Source organism: Drosophila miranda, assembly GCF_003369915.1.
Source record: "Drosophila miranda strain MSH22 chromosome Y unlocalized genomic scaffold, D.miranda_PacBio2.1 Contig_Y2_pilon, whole genome shotgun sequence".
Taxonomy (NCBI): Eukaryota; Metazoa; Arthropoda; class Insecta; order Diptera; family Drosophilidae; genus Drosophila; species Drosophila miranda.
Window position 1 is genome coordinate 23,337,883 of NW_022881614.1, and position 25,909 is coordinate 23,363,791.

General features: G+C 43.2%; 2 protein-coding genes and 1 pseudogene across 5 annotated transcripts in view; 1 reads left to right on the forward strand and 2 right to left on the reverse strand.

The window, feature by feature from the left end:
• Window positions 1–9,869, reverse strand: part of LOC117192838 — a 30,018-nt pseudogene extending 20,149 nt beyond the window's left edge.
• The window catches only part of LOC117193385 (G protein alpha o subunit-like), a 138,175-nt gene that overhangs the window by 101,815 nt on the left and 10,451 nt on the right, over window positions 1–25,909 (forward strand). The window lies entirely within an intron of this gene.
• On the reverse strand, window positions 20,394–24,265 carry LOC117193388 (probable cytochrome P450 49a1). The gene is made up of 4 exons (XM_033398139.1): window positions 24,049–24,265; window positions 23,787–23,944; window positions 23,565–23,730; window positions 20,394–20,535 (listed from the first exon to the last, which is right to left on the reverse strand). Exons 1-4 carry the CDS (start codon window positions 24,198–24,200, stop codon window positions 20,484–20,486), a joined length of 528 nt encoding a protein of 175 aa, XP_033254030.1. The 5' UTR covers window positions 24,201–24,265; the 3' UTR covers window positions 20,394–20,483.

Consider the following 25,909-nt stretch of genomic DNA (forward strand, 5'->3'; position numbering starts at 1 on the left):
GTATCGGGTATAACTGTAGAGTTGCGGTGTACGCAGCAACTCACAACGTTCCCCCTCGTTCGTACTAAATTTAATATTTGCGCAGCTTCTTCTGAAATTATGGTACATTGCGACCCACAATCAATGAGAGCTCTAAGGTTTTGATAGCCACCATTCCTTGCCCTTACTTTTATAAGTGCTGTGGCTAAGAACGCTTGTTCTTTTGTCAAGCAAGTGTTAACATTTTCCCTCTTTTCGTAGGGAATATGGAGCATCGTATGATGAGGTTTTTTACAAATCCCACATAACATTTCAGAAAAGCATTTCTTATACATATCATGCCTACAGCATTTTGTGCAAAGGCACTGTTTTTTAATAAACTGGCCTCTATCTATCGGACTCATTCCCTTAAACTTATAGCAGTGAATTATGGTATGTCCTGCCATTTTACATAACGGACAATTTTCTTTTATTTTACCATATTGCACTACTTTTTTCAACGGTTTCCGCTCTTTATCCTGCGACGTGTAAAGAGAAGTGTACCGTTGTTCTAAAAATTCCATCACATCTGGCAATGCTTGGATCTCTTTTGTCCTTTTCATATGACTTTCATATAATTGTAAGGTATCTTTGTTGAATTTTTTCAACACAATGTGCGCGAAAATCACATCAACTTCTTCTGATAAGTGTGACTTTAATTTAATTAAATGTATTGACTCGTTTATAGAATCAGAAAACCATTTAATATGTTTCGCTGAATCGTGATCTAGCATTGGTAAGTCTAGTAAACGATTCAGCTGATCCGCAAAAATTTTTCGCTTATTTTCATACCGCTTGGTCAGCAATTCCCAGGCGGCATTATAATTCTCCAGCGGCCCAGTTAAAAAGTGAGCTACCATACTCCGTGCCTCACCCTTTATCGCGATTTTCAAATAATTGAATTTTAGAGATGTACTCAGACTATCTCTGTTATGAATTAATTCACAAAATATTTGTGAAAAGCCGTCCCACTCTTTTTCTTCGCCCGCGAATGTGGGTACTTCCACTTTCGGAAGATCAGGCAAATGGATATCTTCTTTTTTACCGTTGCCCCTTTAGTATCCATGCTGTTTTCTTCAGCTATGGTTTGCATCCTAACTTCTAGGTTGCTCAACATGCTTTGAATATCAAAGTCCAACTCGACGATCTGCTCGTTGAAGCTGTCGTTTGTTTCATAGCTATGATTAAACTCCTCAATTTTTGAGCTCAGTTTTTTACTGAGGAACTCATTTTTTTCGTTTCTCATTCTACACTCTCCCATTTTAGCCTGATCAAACCTCTGCATGGTTTGCTCTAAATATGTCCTTAGGTTTTCCACTATTCTGTCGATTTCCTCAGATACTTTTTCTATGCTATTGTCAATTTTGGGCTCTATGTTTTCCTTCAAAGTTCCAGTCTCCACTGGTTGTAAGTTTGTTTTTTCTACCTTCCCTTTCGTTAACGTTTCATTATTTTTTGACTCTACTTACTTTTTATGTATGTCCTCTATATTTTTAATCATTTTTTCGTACTGCTGTCTCTTAAAGTAGTCATGATCGGCTACTCCATATGTTAACAGTGCAGAATTATTGCCTGTAACTTTGTTTTTAAGGTCTTTTAACCTTTGGATTACATCGCTGGTCAAATGACCAGCTTCAATCTTTTTAATCTCCCTTGCTATCGCTGCTTGAGCCTCTAATAGCTTAATTATTTGTTCCGACAACATCTTAGTTTAATTTTTTTTTTACTTTTACTTAATTAGGCTTAAAAACAATTTGAAATATGAGACTTAGCTGATGAATTTTGCTTCTGCTGTTGCTGTTACTGCTGCCTCTGAAGTCGCTGCTGCTGATACCGCTGTTGCTGCTGCTGGTGCTGCCTCTGCTTACGTCGCTGCTGCTGATATCGCTGTCGCTGCTGCTGGTGTTGCCTCTACTTAAGTCGCTGTCGCTGATCTTCCTGTCGCTGCAGTTATTGTTGCTGGCACAGTGGGCACACACAAACCCATTTATATATTTCTTTTTCACAGTCACAGTTATTTGCCACTTTTTATACCCGATACTCAAAATGAGTATTGGGGTATATTAGATTTGTGGTAAAAGTGGATGTGTGTAACGTCCAGAAGGAATCGTTTCCGACCCCATAAAGTATATTGTTAGGTATTATATTAATATCTATATACGGTCACACCATCCAAGGGATATAGAATAAAAGAGAATCTTGAAGACAACGCGTGCTTAAGTCTGAGTGTCAATACACTACATAATTGGCGACGAGCATAAAATAAAACGTATTAATATACATACACATGTTAAAAGTGCATATAATATATGAATAGCAACATGACGAAAAATGAAGCACCAACATTCTATCAAATGGCAACAATTGCTGAGTTTTCGCCACACCAAGAAACGTTCTGCATTTGGAAGGAAAAATTCGACATACATTTGTGCGAATTGAATGTGAAAGAGGAAAACACAAAAAAGGCAGTTTTGTTGAAGTCGATCGGTACAGCGGCTTACACTGTACTACATAGTTTGTGCAATCCGGTATCACCCGTATCAAAAGCATACAAAGAATTATGTGAAATTTTATATACACACTACACACCACCTACACTCATATTCAGAGAAAGAAAAAAATTTCACATGTCCACAAAAAGTGAAGATGAGACTGTAGCGGAGTGGTATGCTCGAGTTAAACAATTGGCATTGGAATGCAAATTTGGCTCAAATCTGGAAGCGTTTGTATTAAACCAATTTGTGATGAGCCTTCCCAACCCTATATATGAAAGAATATGTGAAGAAGACGAAAATCTAACTCTGGCTGATGCACTCAAGAAGGCGATGATCATGGAGACAAAGATCAGCACAAGGAAGACAGAACACAACGTCAACTACATGCATCAAAAGAACGGGACTAGTCAATGGCAGAGGCAAAGAGGCGAGAACAGAGATCAAGCAAAGAGCAACGGCAGAAGTCATTTCAAGGGCAACCGAAACGTGAGTTACAGAGGCGGCAGAAGCGACGGTGACGGCGACGGCGAAAACGACTGCGACGCTGGCAGAGAAAAGAAGCAGCAGCCATGCACACACTGTGGCTGGCGAAATCATAACTCAAACAATTGCAAGTATAAGGCATGCAAATGTCACAGCTGTGGAAAAATAGGTCACTTGGCGAGCATTTGTAAAAATAAATCAAAAAAATCCGTAAATTATGTATCTCAAACAAAACATGACACCTATTCTGATAATAATTTTGATAATGATAATTATAACTTATCTATCTATAGCGTTAATACAACCTCAACTAGTGGAGTATATTATTTACCTGTAAAAATTGATGGAAACATAACGAAAATTGCTTGCGACACTGGTGCACCGTGCACATTGGTTCCAAAAACATTTTACGAAAGCTTAAATACCAGCAGACCACTTAGAAAATGTCTAGTTCCATATGTAGATTACAATGGAGATTCAATCAAAGTTATTGGTGAGTACGATGCAACGATCGAATATCGAGGTCTAAAAAAACAAATTATTGTTGTTGTAACCAATGCAGTGAGTCCACCTTTGCTAGGTAGAACATTTTTGAGAGCTTTTAATTTTGAGTTAATGCAGGTGAACAATGTGTACGTAAATGAACCAAATTCTGTAATTACAGAACAGATTAAATCGGAGTTTGCTGAAGTTTTTGAGCCTCGTTTAGGTTCATATACTACGAATACGATATCGTTACTATTAAAAGAAGATGCAAAACCAATATTTTTCAAGCCTAGGTCAGTACCATTAGCATGGAAAGAAAAGATTGAAGTGCAGTTACGAAAATTCATAGATGATGGAATTTTAGAGCAAGTTGTTAGTTCTGAATGGGCAACACCTTTGGTACCGATTTTAAAACCAAACGGTGACATACGAATTTGTGGTGACTATAAGGTTACATTAAACCGGTCTTTAGTCGACGTAAAGTATCCACTACCTCGAATAGACGACATTTTTGCAGCGCTTGAAGGGGGTACACTGTATTCAAAACTTGACCTGTCAAATGCTTACAATCAGCTAAATTTAGATGAGCAATCTCAAAATTTGTGTACTTGGAGCACACATATTGGACTATTGAAAGTTAAACGCTTACCATTTGGTATAAAAACTGCAGCAGCTATTTTTCAAAAAACAATGGAAGGGTTGTTTCAGGGTATGCGAGGAGTTGTGGTTTATCAAGATGACATAACAGTTACAGGACGAGATCTTCAAGAACATATTTCAAACCTAAAAGCTGTACTTAGAAAACTGAAATCAGTTGGACTTAAATTAAATGACAAGAAATGTGAGTTCTTTAAATCCAAAATTTGTTACCTAGGATTTTCAATTGACAGGATAGGACTGAGCAAAAACAATGATAGAGTTGCGAGTGTATTGTTTGCACCGGCTCCGGAAAACGTATCACAGCTTAGAGCTTTCATAGGCATGGTAAATTATTATTCAAAGTTTATCAATAATTTCGCTCAGATAATGAGTCCTTTATATGCATTATTAAAGAAAAATACAAAATTTAATTGGACACGCGAATGTCAGAGTGCATATGAAGAGGTAAAGAAAGAAGTAACTTCTGAACAAGTTTTAGTTCACTACAACCCAGATCAACCGTTAGTATTAACGACTGATGCTAGCAGTCATGCAGTTTCAGGTGTTTTATCACATAAATGCAATGAAGATATCAAACCAATAGCATTTGTATCAAGAGCATTATCCAAAAGCGAGCATAATTACAGTACAATCGAGAAAGAGGCCCTGGCTATAGTGTTCTGTGTGAGTAAATTAAGACAGTATCTTTTAGGAAACAAGTTCATCCTTCGAACAGATCACAAACCATTACTAAGCATATTTGGAGACCTGAAAGGACTTCCATTGATGGCCTCTGCACGAATGCAAAGATGGGCACTGACTTTGTCAGGTTTTCAATATACAGTTGAACACATAAAGGGGACCTTAAATATAGCAGATGGACTCTCAAGAATGCCTCAATGGGAAACGGCTGTACCAAACGAAGACTATAATTACATACATTTTATACAGTCCGAAAAGGTGTTCAAAATTAGCTTCAAAGAAATAGCTCGTGAAACACGACGTGACCCAATATTATCAAAAGTTTGTGAGGCAATTAACACTGGTTCGAAGACAAGATTAAAAGGCAGCGAGTTTTCTGCCTACATCTCTAAAACAAATGAACTTTCAGTGGAATATGATTGTATCTTATGGGGACACAGAGTAGTAATTCCAACCAAACTGAGACAAGCTATTTTAGCAGAATTTCATGCATCGCATTTGGGAATAGTAAAAACCAAAATGTTAGCACGTTCTTATGTGTGGTGGCCTTGCATGGATTCTGAAATTGAGAAATTAATTCGAGATTGTATTCCTTGTCAGGAACTACAATCAAGTCCAGAAAAGAGTCTGTTAATACCGTGGAAATCCACAGGAAAGGCTTGGAGTCGAGTACACATAGACTTTGCAGGACCAATTAGAGGTTTTCATTTATTGGTTATTATAGATTCTTATACAAAATGGGCAGAAGTATTCAAAACGAAGGAAATAACTTCATTGTTTACTATCAACAAGCTTAGAGAAGTATTTTGTCGATATGGTTTACCAGACGTGTTAGTTAGTGACAATGGACGACAGTTTACTTCTGATGATTTTAAAACGTTTATGAAAAACAATGGTGTTAATCACATTTTTACTGCTCCAGGACATCCAGCGACTAATGGTCAAGCAGAAAATTTTGTAAAGACTGTTAAGAAATCACTATATGCAAACATAAAGGCTAATGAAAGACAAGATTTTAATACAATTTTAAATAGATTTTTGATCGATTACCGAAATACGATTCATTGTACTACGGGCGAATCTCCTGCTAAATTATTTTTTGGTCGTACACTAAAAACAAGATTTTCGTTGTTAAAACCACCTACGGTCGAAAGCATAATAAATAAAAAACAGACTGAGTATGTTGTAAATCACAAAGGTAGACGAAGCACAGAATTTTTAAAGGGTCAAAAAGTTATGGTTAGGGACTACAAAAATCCTAACAAAGCAAGCTGGACTCAGGCAACTGTAAAACAACAACTGGGCCCGCGTTCGTATTGTTGTATGTTGGCGAACAATAACAGAGAAATAAAACGTCACCTGGATCAAATTAGAAACCAAAGCACTAACAATCATACATCGCCTAATGCGAAAACACCTGATGTCGAAAGCAATTGTTCAGTAGATGACAATTCCAAAACCAACAATGAACAAATAGTTTCTCAACCAACACCCACCAGGAGAGAGTTGAGACCACGTGAGGCAGGGAAGGTAGTAAAGCGTATTTAACAATAAAATAATATAAAGAAAGGAATTATGAAATCAAATTATGTACAAATTAAACACTGAAACAAATACTAAACAGATTAAGAAGAAAGAAAAATACGAAATCACATAAATTTTATATACGCTAATTAGATTAAGTACACAAATCAAATTGTTATAAGAAAATAGATTTGTAAATGACATGTATATTAAACATCTAAGGAGAGGCGTGTTAGGTATTATATTAATATCTATATACGGTCACACCATCCAAGGGATATAGAATAAAAGAGAATCTTGAAGACAACGCGTGCTTAAGTCTGAGTGTCAATACACTACATATATATATTCTTGATCAGCATCAATAGCCGAGTCGATTGAGCCCTGTCTGTCTGTCCGTCCGTCCGTCTGTCCGTCTGTCCGTCCCCTTCAGCGCCTAGTGCTCAAAGACTATAAGAGCTAGAGCAACGATGTTTTGGATCCAGACTTCTGTGATATGTCACTGCTACAAAAATATTTCAAAACTTCGCCCCGCCCACTTCCGCCCCCACAGAGGACGAAAATCTGTGGCATCCACAATTTTAAAGATATGAGAAAACCAAAAACGTAGAGTTGTAGAGAATGACCATAACTTTAAGACTGCGGAATCTGAATTGGATCGTATTATTATTATAGCCAGCATCAAGAAAACAATTTCATTTTTTATCGCCCTGTCTCTCTCTAACACACACGTAGCATAGGCGGCTTTGCTTAGAGTAAAACATTAGCGCCTAGATCTCAGAGACTACAAAAGCTAGAGCAACCAAATTTGGTATCCACACTCCTAATATATCGGACCGAGACGAGTTTGTTTCAAAATTTCGCCACACCCCCTTCCGCCCCCGCAAAGGACGAAAATCTGGGGATATTCAAAAATCTCAGAGACTATTAAGGCTAGAGTAACCAAATTTGGTATCCGCACTCCTGTTAAATCTTACTATAAAACGTGTATCTCAAAATTTCGCCCCACCCCCTTCCGCCCACACAAAAGACGAAAATCTGTTGCATCCACAATATTGCACATTCGAGAAAACTAAAAACGCAGAATCATAGATAATGACCATATCTATCAGATTGCTGAATCTGGATCAGATCAGATCATTTTTATAGCCAATAGGAACACATCAATTTGCAGTGGCTACGCAGCGCCCGACGTCACGCTCAGACTGATTTTCTGTCTCTCTCGCACGCACTCTTTGTCGTGTCGTTTAATATTAGCGGCGTCTGCCGGAGGAGAGCCATACTGACTTAGTATCGGGTATAACCGTAGAGTTGCGGTGTCCGCAGCAACTCACAACGTTCCCCCTCGTTTTTTTTTAAATCTAGCCATTAAGCACTTTCGATGTTTCGGATTATTATTTTTTCTCTTTCGATGTTCCGGCCTCGAAAACGCCACCGTCACGAAAAATTTTTATTTTTCAATTACAATAGATATACATATTTTGTATCTATTAAAATACAGCCTGTATTTTCCAAAATATTAATTGAAACTTCCGTTTCATTTATTTTTTTTTTGTTTTATTCTCCGATCACAATAGATATACCCAGTTATCTATTAATAATACAGCCTGCTTAGCTCGTATTTTGCCAAATTATTAATTGAAACTCTCGTTTCATTAATTTATTTTATACTCTGTTCCTTCCTATAGGATGGAAATCAAAGTTTTTTATTTTGCTACCTTTAGCTGTCAGTGAACTAGACACTTGTTCAGTCTCAAGGAAGCTGGTTTAACTCCGTGCTCTTACCACAGGGGGGAAACAACGGAGAGTCTCGAAGGACCAAAATGTTAAGACCTTAAAAGAAAAGTCTAGACATTTGCGAGTTGAGTTGTAAATTCAAACTAAATTTTATTCTTAAAATCAGAGCCTTATATGTGATTTGACAATGAGGTAGGAGGTACAATTTGGTAGTCTATAATTATCGTTAGACCTACGCAGAGGATACACTTTACTGAGGGTGTCTTTTTGAGTACATGCTTACATTAGTTTTATTTTAGGACCGCATTTGTTAAGTGTTTTCTCCACTTGTGTTTTGTTGTCGTATTAATGGGTTACAGATCTCTGTTTACACCAGTGCAGTCATAACTTGTCTACTTTATGTTATTTCTTTAGAGATCGGTGTTGTTACATGAGTTTATGTGTACAATAATCTATTTATATTTAAACATTCTGCAAGGGGCCGAAAGTGGCATTGTATTGACGATAATATGTTCATGTTTGAACACTTACCGCAGCGTCTCCTTCACGCAGGCCCGCAGATAGGGCATCTGCTCGAGAACGTTCTGGTTGATCTCAGCCTCGCGATGGGGGAACACCCTCTGCAGCTCCTCGAAGAGGCGCCTCTGCTTGTCGGGGTTCTTGGCCAGCTGGTAGATGGTCGAGGAGGCGGCCACCGATGTCGTGTCGACGCCCACCAGGAACAGATCCAGGGCCAGGATGGCGGCCAGCTTGCGGTTGCCCGTCTTCCGCACAATCCTCTCCACAATCGAAATGTCCGCCTCGGACTTGGGCAGGGCCCTGGCCTCATCTGCCTCGGCCTTGTCCATTGTCTGGCCGATGTTCTTCATGCAGATTCTATTGCAGAATATATATGAAATATGAGTATGAGTTGCCGAGGATCGGCGGCCCCTACTCACGCTGATCCAGAGCCCGGACAAAGCTGCGGTAGGCCTTCGTGGGGTAGATGCGCCACAGCGGCATACGAAGCTCCAGCTCCGGCACCGCCCAGAAGAACGTGTTGATGGCGTCGATGATCTGTTGGGCCTCCTCGCTGCCCTCCGGCGAGAGGCAGCCCAGGCGCGTGTCCATCGAGACGCGTCCCACAGCTGCAAGACAGACAGAGACACTCGTACCGGATCGGAAAAGATACATGCTGTTGCGAGAACTCACATTCCAGGGCCCATTTGTAGAGCTCGTGCAGGAAATTGGCTGGCAACTCGTCCTTCTCGTCGCGCATCGCCTCAATGCTGCACCAGAGACAACAACAGAACGGAGCGGAACAGAACAGAAATGTAGATTGCATAACGGCTGATGGCGTTCCCACTTACCGGCCCATAAATTCGCTGGCGATGTCGTTCAGCGGCGGAATGTACTTCTTGGCCGTTTGCGGCTGCAGCAGGATGTGCTGCACCTCCTGCCTGAAGGCCTCCCACTTGGGTCCGTACCGGTTATTCATGTATGGTATTTGCCGCAATGTCCATTATATAAGCACGTTACTTACACGCCAATTAGGCCGGCCACATCGCCAAAGAAATCGCGTCGCAGGTCGCGCTTGTAGTGGCGCAGCGAGGGCATCGAGGATCTGTGGAGAGAACGGAGAACGAATGCAGAAAATGAGAGAAAAAACGGAAAAAATTCAATGTACACACATGAGCAACATGAACAGGCTCCTGGCTACTGGCTCCTGGCTCATGGGCTATTGGCTCCTGGCCTTCTCTGGGGACGCCTGTCCTTGCGTGCAGACAGACCGGCGACGACAACATCAAACACAAATTTTCTACTAACATACACACACAAAACGAAGCGATTTCTCGGCGTCCCGCTCTCGAGTCGCCCCCACGGCTGTGGTATACAATATTTGCATGATATTTGTCATCTACTCGCATGTCGCAGAACAAATAAAAGAAGCGGCGTATTTATTGGCTTTTGTCTAACCCCAACGCCCACCCACGTGCCCTGCCCTGCCCGGCTGTTTGCCTGCCATTCCGCTGCTCGTAGGAGGGTTGCCCCGGGCAACAGCATACTCGTATTAGAGAGTGACAGATCCCCCTTCCACAGGGACAAGGAGCGACGAGTGAGAGTGACGACTGACAGTCGGACGGAGTGTGTATGGTTTTGTGTAACCGTTTCTTTGTTTTTGAAATGGTAAAAAAGGCCTCCACTCGGAAGAGTTTGGCCACCCGCTTTGGGGAGGAATTCAATCGGAATTTGCATCTCAAGCCCTATTTTAATATTCATTCAACGAACTATGCAAATGGAGATAATTGCAATGATGCCAAAAAAGAAGCAAAGCCAAAGAACTATCTAGATACACGATAAAACATCGATACATCTAATATGTACATTGTATGTATATTCAAGAGCATCCCCCACACGAAACGAGTCTGGAATGACGACTCAGAAAACCAGTCTGCCCAAGACCCCCAATCTGACCGCAAGACTGTCACAATCGGAACTGAAACCATGGCTGAGCCCTGGTTTTTGGATGGTCGTATAATTTTTCCCACCAGCAAACAAACACACATTCCTCTCCGGGTTTTATGAGCCCCATAAAGATTCACGCCTCTCGTTTCGTTTCGTGCCGTATCTTTCCCGATGTTGTTCGGACTTGTCTCGGACAAACCTTAAAGTGAAATATCTTCATCAATCAGTTGGTGCGTCAGTCAGTGAGGCAGTTAGCCAGTGAGGCTGGGGGGCCGCCAGATAGTTTTACACTTCTTCGCTGGGGGTTCCATTTATCAATCTCTCAATTCCGTTCGTGGGGCGTGGGGGCTAGTGTTTGCGCATTACGTTGTTAATGTTGTCTCATGTCCAATCTATTAGCGATTCTTTTCAGCCATTTTCATGATGACTTGCCAAATGTACTGCCGAATACAAACAACGACAACAAAAATCTGTTTGGTTTCTGCGCCGTCTGCGATTCGCTATTTCTCTATTGATTTGTGGCAAGCCAGGCAGTTGTTGTTGCTGCTGCTGCTGTCTATAAACTGCTGGAAACGTAACTTGTTAAATTTGGTTCACGGCCATGGAGATACACACTCGATAGGAGGGAAAAGAAAGCTTACAAAAGTAATGAGCATGTCTGCCGATCTGTGTGACTTTCGTTCGCCGCCTGGCTTGTTGTCTTTCCTCTTTCTGCTTATGTATATTTCATTTGTTTCATAGATGCAAAAACCGAGCAACGGTCTGTTTTTGTATCTGTTAGGCCTATGCACTACGGTCCGAACGACCACTTTTGTTGGCCAAAATTAATAACTCCCGAACGGAACAAGATTTTTTCATTTAGTTTTTTGTATTGGATATATATAATCAATAAGAAGTGGAGATAAGAAAAAAAATGGGTGTGGCACCGCCCCTTTTTTTAATAATGCATATTTAAATTATTAGTTATAGTGAAAAAAAGTATTAAGCATATTTTATTTAAGAAAACGGCGTTGCACGCCTAAACAAAATTTTGATTTAAATAAAAATAAAATCGTTTAAAGGTTTCCGTAAATTATTGCTGAGATCCTTGTCTAGAAGCAAAAAATTTCATCACTTCTTGGCGTTTTTCTATTTTTGAGAGATCTAAAATGGTTATTAATTTGTCACTTTTTCCCTTCACGTGCTTTACTATAAAAACAGTTGGGTTGCACAGCTGATTTTGCGAATGTGGCGCCATCTATGGAAATTTCTGGTACGCAGCTTTATTGGTCCATCTTTTTCTAATGCAGAGTGATCAAAACCAAGTTTTAGTTGTGACTTTTAAAAATTAGGTTTTGGCCAACAAAAGTGGTCGTTCGGACCATAGTGCTATGCCACGGACAGCGCTCGACAGCAGCGTATAAGTGAAAGCTACGAATAATTTTAATTTAATTTCATATTTCAGTGCTCCACGTCTCCCACTCTTTCGATTTGTTATTAAAATTTAATTTAATAATTACGGACTGGCCTGGCCTGCACATCGAATGTGCGCACACTCGCGAATAAACAGGAACTATACTGCTGTACTGCTGTACTGCGGTCGTGCGGCCGTGCATATGCCCATGCATGACTGATTGCGTGGTCATGTGTGTGCGTGCGGGGGTGTACACTGTACTACAGTGCAGCCCGGGCAAGTGCAGGCATGCAGACCCATTTAATTAACCCGTTTTTATGACAGAGCATTTTATTTATTAAATTAACAAATTAACAAATTATCTGTTAATAATGGTACTTAGTTACTAAAGGCGGAAAAAGATAAGTTAAAAGTTAGCTAAATTTAAATGATTATAAATATTGCATGCAATTAGTTTAAGAGACAGTTTAGGGGATAGGGTTTGACAGAGGGAGTTATAATTATGGCATAAAACCCTAAAAGGTTCATGATCAGCATAATTAGACCTACATATGGGTAGACGGATAGACCTAAAAGTACGGGTAGGTCTAGATGGAACGGCCAAGTCAATCTGACCCAAGAGAATTTGGGAGTCAACAGACCCAAGAAGGAGCTTGTGCACGAACATTACGCCATTGCATATTCTGCGATGGTGCAACGACGGCAGGTCAATAAGATTTAGCCTAGACCGGTAGGGTGGCAAGATTCTACCCGAGTCCCAGTTAAAGTTCCGAAGGGCAAAAAATAAAAATTGATTTTGCACGGATTCAATAACAGCCTGCTGCTCTTTATACTGCGGGCTCCACACACAAGAACAATACTCCAATATAGGACGTACTAACGAGATGTACAGTTGTTTCGTAACGTACGGGTCGTCAAACTCCTTGGACCAACGCTTGATGAACGCTAAAACACCCTTAGCTTTATTTACAGTTGCAGCTATATGGGTGTTAAAACACATTGTGGAGATAATGTTTTTTATCCCCAATCGGCCGACTAATTATTTCGAATTAAATAAAACTCGGCGCAGAAATAAAATTACGATATGTTCTTTAATGCGTGACATCCAAATTGCAAGTGTGGCTTGCCTGCCCTTTACATTGCCGCTCCGATCGCTAAGCGCAGCTTCGCTCGGCCGACGTCGGTAGGCAGACGCAAAGCGAAGATAGCGAAGAGCGAGCTGGCAGAGAGCGTTTAGCAGGGCAAGCAAGCGCAAAGCTTTAACAAACAAATGAGTGACATAGACATAAGTAACAAACAAAATAAGCGGCTGAGGGCCAAGAATTAGGTGCTATTTGGCAAACAGCTAATCGGCTGGGTTCTGCTCCGAACATTCACCCCCGTTGGAAGGCAAAGGCTTTCAACAGATCCATCCTGAAGGGGCAGAACCGCTATTTTTCCAACGGCCCTCTTGAAGATGCTTGCTTGGGCGCAGCTGGCGGCTACGCTGGGATGATCGCCGAACGCAGCAATCGGCGCTTCTTTACGAAGGCGGCTTGTCGTGATTACGTCTTGATCATCGGGAGCCTCTGTAATTGCATAGAATGGCAGGAAATTTGGCAATGTAGAAACTGTTGAAAGTTGAATTTCATTTGGCGTGGATATGTAGGTTTTTAATATATGGAAAAGTTCGCGCTGCAGTTCCTGATTCTCCAATCGCAGTTTTTCCACTTGCACCTGGCACTCGAGCAGCTGCTTCCTGCATTGCTGCTCTAAGTTTTGGTACTCCAGCGTTGTGGGTCGAAAATCGTCAATAGAGATGCACGAGGAATTTTCAAAAGCGGTTAAAGCTGCACGCTTATTCTCCGAGCTATCAATGCTTCCTGATACTATCCAACCAAGTTTTGTCTCCTGCAATGTTGGCAATTGGGCTGATAGTCGAATCTGTCCGACGCACATTAAATCGAAGAACAAACCAGAACCTATCAACAGATCGATACGTTGGGGCTTGGAGAAATTAGGATCAGCTAGTTTTAGATTATTCGGCATTGGCCAATCCTTTGCGTCTACGCCGAAGTTAGGCTGCATTTCCGTAATTGAGTTGGTGACAATTGCAGCGAAGGAAACTCGATAGCTTGCGTCTTGGGATTGTACAACTATATGTACAGACTTGCTCGAAGGTAGAATGGAATCTCCGATTCCAGAGATGTGAACATAAGACGAGCGATGATCCAACTGCAACTGATCAGCAAGTCTAGATGTTACAAAGTTTGCCTGTGATGCAGAATCCAAAATGGCACGACATGGGATTAGTGCTCCATAACGATCTGTTACATGGACGAGGGCAGTAGGTAGCAACACGTTCTGGCTAGGCTGAGATTTCTGGATCGAGGGGGGAGGGCTAGAACACCCGCTTGCTAGAAGCACAGTCGCGGCCTCTTGCTGGATCGATTCCTCGGCCGGTGAAGAGGAAGATGAAGCACCAGTTCCCGATGGAATGTGGAGTAGCGTGTGATGTTTGGCCTGGCAATGCCTGCAAAGTCCTGACCTGCACCTCTGCAATTCATGGCCTTTGTTGAGGCAGTTCAAACACAAGCGGCTCTTCTTTGCTTCTTTGTATCGTTCAAACGCAGAGAGATTCAGGAATGCCTGACATCTAGATATGTAATGCTCGGAGGAATTGCAATGCTTACATATGGGGTTAGGATGGTCGTTACTGGAGGTGATAAGGGTGACAGGTTTGTCTTCTCCCACCTGTTGACTAAGACTTGTTGCCATGGCTGATCCCAAATTCTCCAGCATCCGACATCTCGCTTCCAAAAATGAGGCCATGCTTGACCACCGAGGCAATCCTGACGTCGGCAAGTTCTCTTCCCATTTCTCCTTTGTTTTGTGGTCCAGTTTCGTGCCTATGATGAAGATCAGCAACCCATCCGAAATCTCCTGCGGGGTCGCCAAGGTCTGAAGTGCACGCAAGTGCGAATTGATTTTGTCGCTGAGCGCGCGCAAGCCGATAGCTGAGCCCTTCTCCACCCCTTGCAGCCCGAAAATAGCCTAGACATGTGCCTGAAAATGTAACAGTTTATTATCGAATCGCACCATTAGCAAATTCAACGCCTTGTCGTGATTCTCCTCAGAAAGTTCCAAGGAACGAATCGTATCCAGCGCAGCACCTTCTAGACATCCACGAAGATATTGGAATTTTTCGATGATTGGTATACGATGGTCTTTGTGCACCATTGTCGAGAACATCGAGTGGAATTCTGGCCAATCCATGTAGTTCCCCCCGAATCGCGGAAGCTGCAACTCGGGCATTCGAGAACGGCCTATACTATTATAGGCGAACAACGACGAATTCCCCTCGAGAGTATGCCGAGCCGTTGAATTGGTAACATTTACCGTGCGAGCAGCCATCAACTCCCGCGACAGCCTGGACCTAACCTTGACATAAGCATTCGAAAAGTCCAGCCGGGCATCATGGGCTAACTGCAGGAAATCCAGCCTTTCAAGGCTCGTTTGAGCGGCATCGAAATCCGCATTCATTCGCTGGATCTGCTCTAAGCGAGCTTGAAGTTCTGCCTCATCTAACTCGGCAAGCTCTTCCTTGGTGAGAAAGCGATCCATGGCCTTTCGTTGGCGCGCGATGGACTCGGCCTTGTGCTTGTAGAAATCTACATCACTCGGCATTGCTGCGTTCGCGACATTGGTAGGCTCAGGTGCTGCCATGTTGAGGTTTTAAAAGAGTCACTCAGCACGACCGAAAAAGACACCCTGTATACGTATAAACGTGGGAACCGAAAGCAAAGGGATTACAGCTAATGCCTTTAGCTGTGCGAGCTGTCCAATTCCGCTTTGTACTCCGCTTGTGTGTATTAGTGAGTTCGCTGCACTGCACTGACCGAATTGTCGCGACAGAGAAATTAATAGCCAGCAATGCGGGTATGTAGGTGTATGTAAGTATGTTTTAGCACCGAATTGTGCTTAACCGCCGAAAATTTGCTAGGGCTAACGAATGTCGATCGCGAATGATTATTAATTGACTTTGCAACTCAGAGATCACGTCGGGGTCACCAAATTTTATGTGGAGATAATGTTTTTTATCCCCAATCGGCCGACTAATTATTTCGAATTAAATAAAACTCGGCGCAGAAATAAAATTACGATATGTTCTTTAATGCGTGACATCCAAATTGCAAGTGTGGCTTGCCTGCCCTTTACATTGCCGCTCCGATCGCTAAGCGCAGCTTCGCTCGGCCGACGTCGGTAGGCAGACGCAAAGCGGAGATAGTGAAGAGCGAGCTGGCAGAGAGCGTTTAGCAGGGCAAGCAAGCGCAAAGCTTTAACAAACAAATGAGTGACATAGACATAAGTAACAAACAAAATAAGCGGCTGAGGGCCAAGAATTAGGTGCTATTTGGCAAGCAGCTAATCGGCTGGGTTCTGCTCCGAACACACATCTTATGATCAAAAAGGACTCCGAGGTCATTTGAACTCGAAATTCGCTCAAGGACATGATTTCCTAGAATATATGGGACAAAATGAGGAGCACGACGGTAAAATGTCATAAGTTTGCATTTGGAAAGGTTCAGAAAAAGAAGATTAGTTGAACACCACAATAGTAGTTCACTTAGATCAAGTTGAAGGCGTGTGTGCAAATACCAATCAGAGTAAGAAAGACAGATTTTGACATCATCAGCATACATTAGTGTATTAGAGTATGTTATAACTTGAGGAAGGTCATTCACAAATAAAATAAACAGAAGCGGGCCCAGATGACTTCCCGTGGCACACCTGAAGTAACATTAACAGTATTTGACAACACGTTAGAAAACAAAACACGTTGAGTACGGTTAGAAGATTCGTTGGGAACCCTAATAAAGAGAGCTTGTGAATAAGCAGAGCATGGTTCACAGAATCGAATGCCTTGCTGAAGTCCGTAAAAACTACATCCGTCTGCAAACCAATTTGAAAACCACGGTGGATTAGGTTAGAAAACTCAAGAAGGTTAGTCGATGTTGAACGATGTCTAAAAAAACCGTGTTGCGACGGAGATATCAAGGTGCAACAAAGATGTTGCAGTTGCCGGGTGACCAGGAACTCAAGAAGCTTCGGGATGGCGGAAAGCTTTGCGATACCACGATAGTTTTCAATGTTTGATCTTGAACCATTTTTGTGAAGCGGAATGATGTAGGACTCATTCCAAATTACTGGGAGACAAGACTGTTCCAAGGAGAGGTTTAAGAGAAAGGTCAAGGGTTTGCAAAGAGACTGGGCACAGTGTTTTAAGATGCAACTAGGTACCTTATCTGGACCCGCAGAAAACGATATGTCCATAGATGACAAACCTTCCAGAACAACGCTTTCCTCGAAAAAGGGCAGAAAAATGCTGTTAGCTTGAGGTAGCTGGTACGGATACGGAGTGGATGCGTTGTAAATATGAGACGAGTAAGTTGTTTGGAAAAAGTTAGCGAATAAATTTGCAATACCAACAGCAGAAGCTTCTGTTTTGTTCTGGTAATGAATGGACGGAGGAAAAACGTTTGAGTTGCGCTTAGAGTTAACGAACGAATAGAATTTTTTAGGATCACTACGAAAGTTACTACTACATTGTGAAAGGTAATGATTATAACACTGACTATTGACGGCAAGGAACAGAGAGCGAGCGGAGGAGTATAGAGCTAAGGCCAACGTGGAGCCCGACTTCTGGTACTTTTTATAGAGCCGGGATTTATTATTTTTTAAGTATGACAAATACTTGGAGAACCAGGGAGGCTTGGACGATACAGGTACAGTGATATCTGGAACAAACGTATTAAGGGCGGAGTAAATAGAACTATAAAACGAGTTAACAGTTGCATCTATGTTCGGTAATGAATAAAGAAACGACCAATCAACACGCGAGAGATGTAGATCTAAATCGATAAAGTTTGTTTTGTGAAAACACTTTATGTGACAAGGAGCCATGGAACTGTCAGCACCTCCAGATTGTGTACACTCCAGTGATATCAACAAAGTTGGATGGTAAGGATCTTTAGGGAGAGATATTGGGCTTGCTCTAGATACCGTAGCAAGAGAACCATCGTTAACAAAAACGAGGTCAAGAAGTCTGTCCCTAATGTTTTTAACGGCATTAATTTGGACAAGGGAAATATCCGTTAGCCCATTGATAAAGTCATTATGGCAATTGGGAAACAACAGGTTAGCGTCATCACAAGGCAGCCAAGAAAGAAATGGGAGGTTAAAGTCCCCATGACAATAGTTCGATCATTGCACCCTAATGCAGAAACAACAGTATTAATTGCTGAGAGGTGGTGTAAGTAAAGCTCAGCATCAGACCTGGGAGGAATGTAAGAGCAGGTTAAATAGAAAAATGCGGAGCCAACACGAACTTTGACTGCAACAAATTCAATTCCATGAATGTTATTGAATGGGAATAACTCAGATGAGAAAACAGATTTAACTGCAATCAGAACCCCACCTGCAAAAGATGGGCGGTCCATTCTATAAATAGTGTAACTATCAATGAAAATTTCATGATCATTGACAGAGGAGTTAAGCCAGGTTTCGGTAAACGCGATGGCATCGAAATCAAAGGACGCGCTATTAGTATGAATTTGACGCAATTTTCCCAGCAAACTGCGAACGTTCTGATAGTGCATGGAAAAAAAGTACATCAGTTTTTTGGAGCATGTTCGGTAATTCTTGGATTCGAGTTCGAATCTTTCAGAAGGAACTCATGCACAATTGTATGCACAGGCCATATTGACGGTTCTAGAGAACTGGATAGTAAAGAATCAGGGAGAAGAATTTTAAAGGATGATATGTTGCGCTTATGTTTAAATGTAAATTTAGTCACAACTATATCAACAGGCGAAGTGTTAAGTTTAGAGGAAAGATGTTGTTTAACATCCTCCGTTGTAGCCTCAGGAATAAGACGAGAAACAAATATTGCTTTCCGAGGGACCACTGCTCTAAGTTGAAGTCCCGAGCGAGATCGAGATGGTGGAGCCACTTCTACAAGAGATCTCGGTCCAAGGGCAGAGGAATTGGCAGCAATGGCTGTAGCAGGAATTGGAGTAGGAATTGGAGCAGGAATTGGAGCAGGAACTGGAGCAGGAATTGGCAAGACGTCGTCAGCAACCAGCACACCCGCACTAGGAGCACTCACCGCGTCAGAAGTGACGGCCACAGAAACTGCAGGGATGGGATTGATACTGTTGGGAAGTTGGGTGCTCGAAGGAAGCACATTGCTCGGTGTAAAGAACTCCGGAGCCACCGTTGGCGGATTTACAGACAACGGCGTGGCATAACTACACGGAAATGCTTCCGATGGATGAAGGTGGGAGGCAGGCGTACCAATCGGATTAGGTTGCAAGAGATTGGTATCATTATGCGGAATTTTCCGTCTAGGCGATTCGCTCAAGAGTTTGAGCCCAAGAAACTGTGATTCAAGGGCAAGAAATTTCTCGTTGAGAGCCACAAATTGTTTCCGGACATCCAGAAACCCAGTTCGAGTCTGTCTCATAAATGTGCGCATTTCGGCCTCAATCTCCCGACAAGCCCAACATGACCAACCATGCGTTTCGAGATCAGATCATTCAGCCGGCCAAAATTTCCACCACCAGCACATTTTATGTGGGCAAAATTGTCGCACAGCCAGCAGCTAAGAAATGAATCACCAATGATAACACCACCGAATTCACATTTCTTTGCACTACAAACGATTTAGAGCCATTATTGACAGCAGTAGAATCACTGTGCACGAATAATAAAAGAACGGAGTGAGATCGCAGGTAAAGTAGGAGAGCAGACAGCAGAGCGAGCCAGACAATCAGCTGCAGCGGCAATGAGTACAAGAGTATTAGGCTTTATGCTTTTTCCCCCAGAGGTTGCGGCCTGAAGACATTCGCGTCACTCACCGGTGGGGCATGGCCTCCTCCTTCTTGAATATGTTACGTATCTCGTCGCCGTCGAAGACGAACAGCAGGTCCGGATGACCAATCAGGCCACCCACCTTGGCCATTTTGCCGTAGTTGACGTGCAGCTCATTCATAACCTTGTCCAGCTCGCTAATCTTGTAAGTTCCTGCAAGAGACAGGTGTAATCTTGTGGATGGAAGCGGCTACGGGTTGATGACTTACCAATGAGCGGAGCGAAGCGCCAGGAGTTTCCAAACAGGGGCAAGGAATATGGACCGGGCACCTCAGAGTAGGGGCGCACTCCGGCTGTCGAGGAGGCGGTTCTGGCTGCTGTGGCTGTCGCTGTTTCCGTCGCTGGCACTGCAGTGGCGGCCAAGTGACTGACAATTAGTGGAAATTATAGAGGAGCTGCAGGCGGGGGAGGCGGAAGCGGAAACGACTCGAGCATCGAGCATCGAGGTCTCGCTATAAGAAAATCATTTACCTGACATTTAATTTCTTCGCCGTCTCGGACTGCCCCTGTCGCAGGCGCTGCCTTGCAATGGATTTTTCAATTTCCGTTGCCCCCCCCACGCCGCTGGGTGGCGCAGCCCCGTCCACGCCCGTGCCCGGCCCAGGGCCCGCATGCGGCAGCATCGTCGCGGTGGCAGAGCCACCGCCGCATTAGGGCAATGGAGGTTTTGCGTAAGCCCGACATCTTTCTCCCGTGTTAATTCTGCGGAGAAAGACGAAATATTATGTAACAAGAAGTACTCTTTCAAAGAGATACATCTCTAACAAATGACTCAGAGACATCTACAAATACGAGACTGATTCGGATAGAAACAGACCCTGAGAAAGGGTATCGAAAGTTGAACTTGTTTCTGCCGCAAGATAGGCAGGGAAATTGAATTGTGTGTCTATGTTTTAGTCAGTTCTCAAAGTGCTTCTCCAGCAAAAACTTTTAATGCATTTCCAAGTATTTGCCTTGCCCCGTTTGCGCTGTTTGCGAATCAATCAATGTGAATGGAGAGAGGCTGTTCGGAGCAGAATATTTCAGAGCAGTTATAATTATGGCATAAAACCCTAAAAGGTTCATGATCAGCATAATTAGACCTACATATGGGTAGACGGATAGGCCTAAAAGTACGGGTAGGTCTAGATGGAACGGCCAAGTCAATCTGACCCAAGACAGTTTGGGAGTCAACAGTCCCAAGAAGTAGCTTGTACACGAACATTACGCCATTGCATATTCTGCGATGGTGCAACGACGGCAGGTCAATAAGATTTAGCCTAGACCGGTAGGGTGGCAAGATTCTACCCGAGTCCCAGTTAAAGTTCCGAAGGGCAAAAATTAAAAATTGCTTTTGCACGGATTCAATAACAGCCTGCTGCTCTTTATACTGCGGGCTCCACACACAAGAACAATACTCCAATATAGGACGTACTAACGAGATGTACAGTTGTTTCGTAACGTACGGGTCGTCAAACTCCTTGGACCAACGCTTGATGAACGCTATTTACAGTTGCAGCTATATGGGTGTTAAAACACATCTTATGATCAAAAGGACTCCGAGGTCATTTGAACTCGAAATTCGCTCAAGGACATGATTTCCTAGAACATATGGGACAAAATGAGGAGCGCGACGGTAAAATGTCATAAGTTTGCATTTGGAAAGGTTCAGAAAAAGAAGATTAGTTGAACACCACAATAGTAGTTCACTTAGATCAAGTTGAAGGCGTGTGTGCAAATACCAATCAGAGTAAGAAAGACAGATTTTGACATCATCAGCATACATTAGTGTAGTAGAGTATGTTATAACTTGAGGAAGGTCATTCACAAATAAAATAAACAGAAGCGGGCCCAGATGACTTCCCTGTGGCACACCTGAAGTAACATTAACAGTATTGGACAACACGTTAGAAAACAAAACACGTTGAGTACGGTTAGAAGATTCGTTGGGAACCCTAATAAAGAGAGCTTGTGAATAAGCAGAGCATGGTTCACAGAATCGAATGCCTTGCTGAAGTCCGTAAAAACTACATCCGTCTGCAAACCAATTTGAAAACCACTGTGGATTAGGTTAGAAAACTCAAGAAGGTTAGTCGATGTTGAACGATGTCTAAAAAAACCGTGTTGCGACGGAGATATCAAGGTGCAACAAAGATGTTGCAGTTGCCGGGTGACCAGGAACTCAAGAAGCTTCGGGATGGCGGAAAGCTTTGCGATACCACGATAGTTTTCAATGTTTGATCTTGAACCATTTTTGTGAAGCGGAATGATGTAGGACTCATTCCAAATTACTGGGAGACAAGACTGTTCCAAGGAGAGGTTTAAGAGAAAGGTCAAGGGTTTGCAAAGAGACTGGGCACAGTGTTCTAAGATGCAACTTGGTACCTTATCTGGACCCGCAGAAAACGATATGTCCATAGATGACAAACCTTCCAGAACAACGCTTTCCTCGAAAAAGGGCAGAAAAATGCTGTTAGCTTGAGGTAGCTGGTACGGATCCGGAGTGGATGCGTTGTAAATATGAGACGAGTACGTTGTTTGGAAAAAGTTAGCGAATAAATTTGCAATACCAACAGCAGAAGCTTCTGTTTTGTTCTGGTAATGAAGGGACGGAGGAAAAACGTTTGAGTTGCGCTTAGAGTTAACGAACGAATAGAATTTTTTAGGATCACTACGAAAGTTACTACTGTTGTGAAAGGTAATGATTATAACACTGACTATTGACGGCAAGGAACAGAGAGCGAGCGGAGGAGTATAGAGCTAAGGCCAACGTGAAGCCCGACTTCTGGTACTTTTTATAGAGCCGGGATTTATTATTTTTTAAGTATGACAAATACTTGGAGAACCAGGGAGGCCTGGACGATACAGGTCAGTGATATCTGGAACAAACGTATTAAGGGCGGAATAAATAGAACTATAAAACGAGTTAACAGTTGCATCTATGTTCGGTAATGAATAAAGAAACGACCAATCAACACGCGAGAGATGTAGATCTAAATCGATAAAGTTTGTTTTGTGAAAACACTTTATGTGACAAGGAGCCATGGAACTGTCAGCACCTCCAGATTGTGTACACTCCAGTGATATCAACAAAGTTGGATGGTAAGGATCTTCAGGGAGAGATATTGGGCTTGCTCTAGATACCGTAGCAAGAGAACCATCGTTACCATCGGAGGCAGGCGTACCAATCGGATTAGGTTGCTAGAGATTGGTATCATTATGCGGAATTTTCCGTCTAGGCGATTCGCTCAAGAGTTTGAGCCCAAGAAACTGTGATTCAAGGGCAAGAAATTTCTCGTTGAGAGCCACAAATTGTTTCCGGACATCCAGAAACCCAGTTCGAGTCTGTCTCATAAATGTGCGCATTTCGGCCTCAATCTCCCGACAAGCCCAACATGACCAAGACAGGCCCATGCGTTTCGAGATCAGATCATTCAGCCGGCCAAAATTTCCACTACCAGCACATTTTATGTGGGCAAAATTGTCGCACAGCCAGCAGCTAAGAAATGAATCACCAATGATAACACCACCGAATTCACATTTCTTTGCACTACAAACGATTGCCATTATTGACAGCAGTAGAATCGCTGTGCACGAATAATAAAAGAAAGGAGTGAGATCGCAGGTAAAGTAGGAGAGCAGACAGCAGAGCGAGCCAGACAATCAGCTGCAGCGGCAATGAGTACAAGAGTATTAGGCTTTATGCTTTTTCCCCCCAGAGGTTGCGCCCTGAAGACATTCGCGTCACTCACCGGTGGGGCATGGCCTCCTCCTTCTTGAATATGTTACGTATCTCGTCGCCGTCGAAGACGAACAGCAGGTCCGGATGACCAATCAGGCCACCCACCTTGGCCATTTTGCCGTAGTTGACGTGCAGCTCATTCATAACCTTGTCCAGCTCGCTAATCTTGTAAGTTCCTGCAAGAGACAGGTGTAATCTTGTGGATGGAAGCGGCTACGGGTTGATGACTTACCAATGAGCGGAGCGAAGCGCCAGGAGTTTCCAAACAGGGGCAAGGAATATGGACCGGGCACCTCAGAGTAGGGGCGCACTCCGGCTGTCGAGGAGGCGGTTCTGGCTGCTGTGGCTGTCGCTGTTTCCGTCGCTGGCACTGCAGTGGCGGCCAAGTGACTGACAATTAGTGGAAATTATAGAGGAGCTGCAGGCGGGGGAGGCGGAAGCGGAAACGACTCGAGCATCGAGCATCGAGGTCTCGCTATAAGAAAATCATTTACCTGACATTTAATTTCTTCGCCGTCTCCGACTGCCCCTGTCGCAGGCGCTGCCTTGCAATGGATTTTTCAATTTCCGTTGCCACCCCCACGCCGCTGGGTGGCGCAGCCCCGTCCACGCCCGTGCCCGGCCCAGGGCCCGCATGCGGCAGCATCGTCGCGGTGGCAGAGCCACCGCCGCATTAGGGCAATGGAGGTTTTGCGTAAGCCCGACATCTCTCTCCCGTGTTAATTCTGCGGAGAAAGACGAAATATTATGTAACAAGAAGTACTCTTTCAAAGAGATACATCTCTAACAAATGACTCAGATGACATCTCAAATGACATCCACAAATACGAGACTGATTCGGATAGAAACAGACCCTGAGAAAGGGTATCGAAAGTTGAACTTGTTTCTGCCGCAAGATAGGCAGGGAAATTGAATTGTGTGTCTATGTTTTAGTCAGTTCTCAAAGTGCTTCTCCAGCAAAAACTTTTAATGCATTTCCAAGTATTTGCCTTGCCCCGTTTGCGCTGTTTGCGAATCAATCAATGTGAATGGAGAGAGGCTGTTCAGAGCAGAACCTCCGCTCTAGAGCCCCCTAGAATCAGTCAAGCAGCAGTGGAAGGTGTTTGGTTGAAGAGAAAATATTGTTCCATAGCTCGAGCGTGCAGCTCACTGCAAATCCCGCCCCAGCCCCAGTGGCAGTGCTTTTATTGGTTATCTTTGCTGCCTGGGATCCAGATATGACAGCACTTAGTTCGAGCTAGTTGCCACACACAAAACAAGGCAAACAATCAGCGATTGTCCCTCTGATCTCGGGGGGGCTATACGAGAGTACACAAGCCAGGGACAGGGGCGGACCCACAGAGACAGAGGGCTCGCTGTTTTATGGCATATATTCCATTTTATCGTCTCAGTCAATAGGCAAGTGGCGGCTACCAACCGTGAAATTGTGCTACAAAAACTCTACGAAAGCCACTGCCAAGATGTGAGTTCGAACAAAGAAAACACACACACACGAATCGAAGAGTTATTGAAGTAGCGCCCAGTTGAGGGCCAAAACTGCACCTGGCCAAGACTTAGTTTCGAACGGATCGTGCCTATATGTACATATCGTCTGAATAAGTACGATTCATCCACTCGAATGGAGTGGATTTGAAAAACTGTTTAATGAAAAGGAAAGGAATAACAATATATAACAATAAAATAACACATTATTTTCGCAGTGATTTGCGCACCCCTAAAGGAGTATTTGACCTTCAGATGGAAAACTCTTGGATATTTAATATTTTCCGTTCGGTTCGGATGACTTTGTGTGTACCCTGGTGCACAATGACAGCGAAGCTTATCCTTGCCCTTGCCGCACAAGCAACGGAGCGACCTTGAGCACTTGAGCCAACAACCAAACTATCTTTGTGTGGGTGGGGGGTGTGGTAGGAGGGCTGGCTTTATCGCCAGTTGGTTATAATGAACTTGAGTGATAATCCTAGCGCCTGCGAGTAATGCATGAGAAATGTCAAGCAGAGCAGCAATTGTCGTTGACTTTTATGGGCCATTGTTCCAGCTAGAAGAGAAACATGCTGGAAGCTGGAGACTGGGGGAGACAGCTGCCGCTGTGCTCCACTTCCGAGATGGTCGCTACACTCGAATGAATACAAAGCAGAAATGAAATGAAAATGAAAATCTCCCATAAGACCAGTTCTATTAGCATTTGCCTGTTAAATGGAGGAGAATCTGAAAGTTTCAGCAGCAGCAGGGCAGTTGGATGCCATCTCCCTTGATTATGTCACCCATATATTTCATCTATTGACTTTCGCGAATGGTGGCTATTGGTCTATTGACCGACTGGAGGTGCGGCCGTATCTGCATTGGAATCTGCGT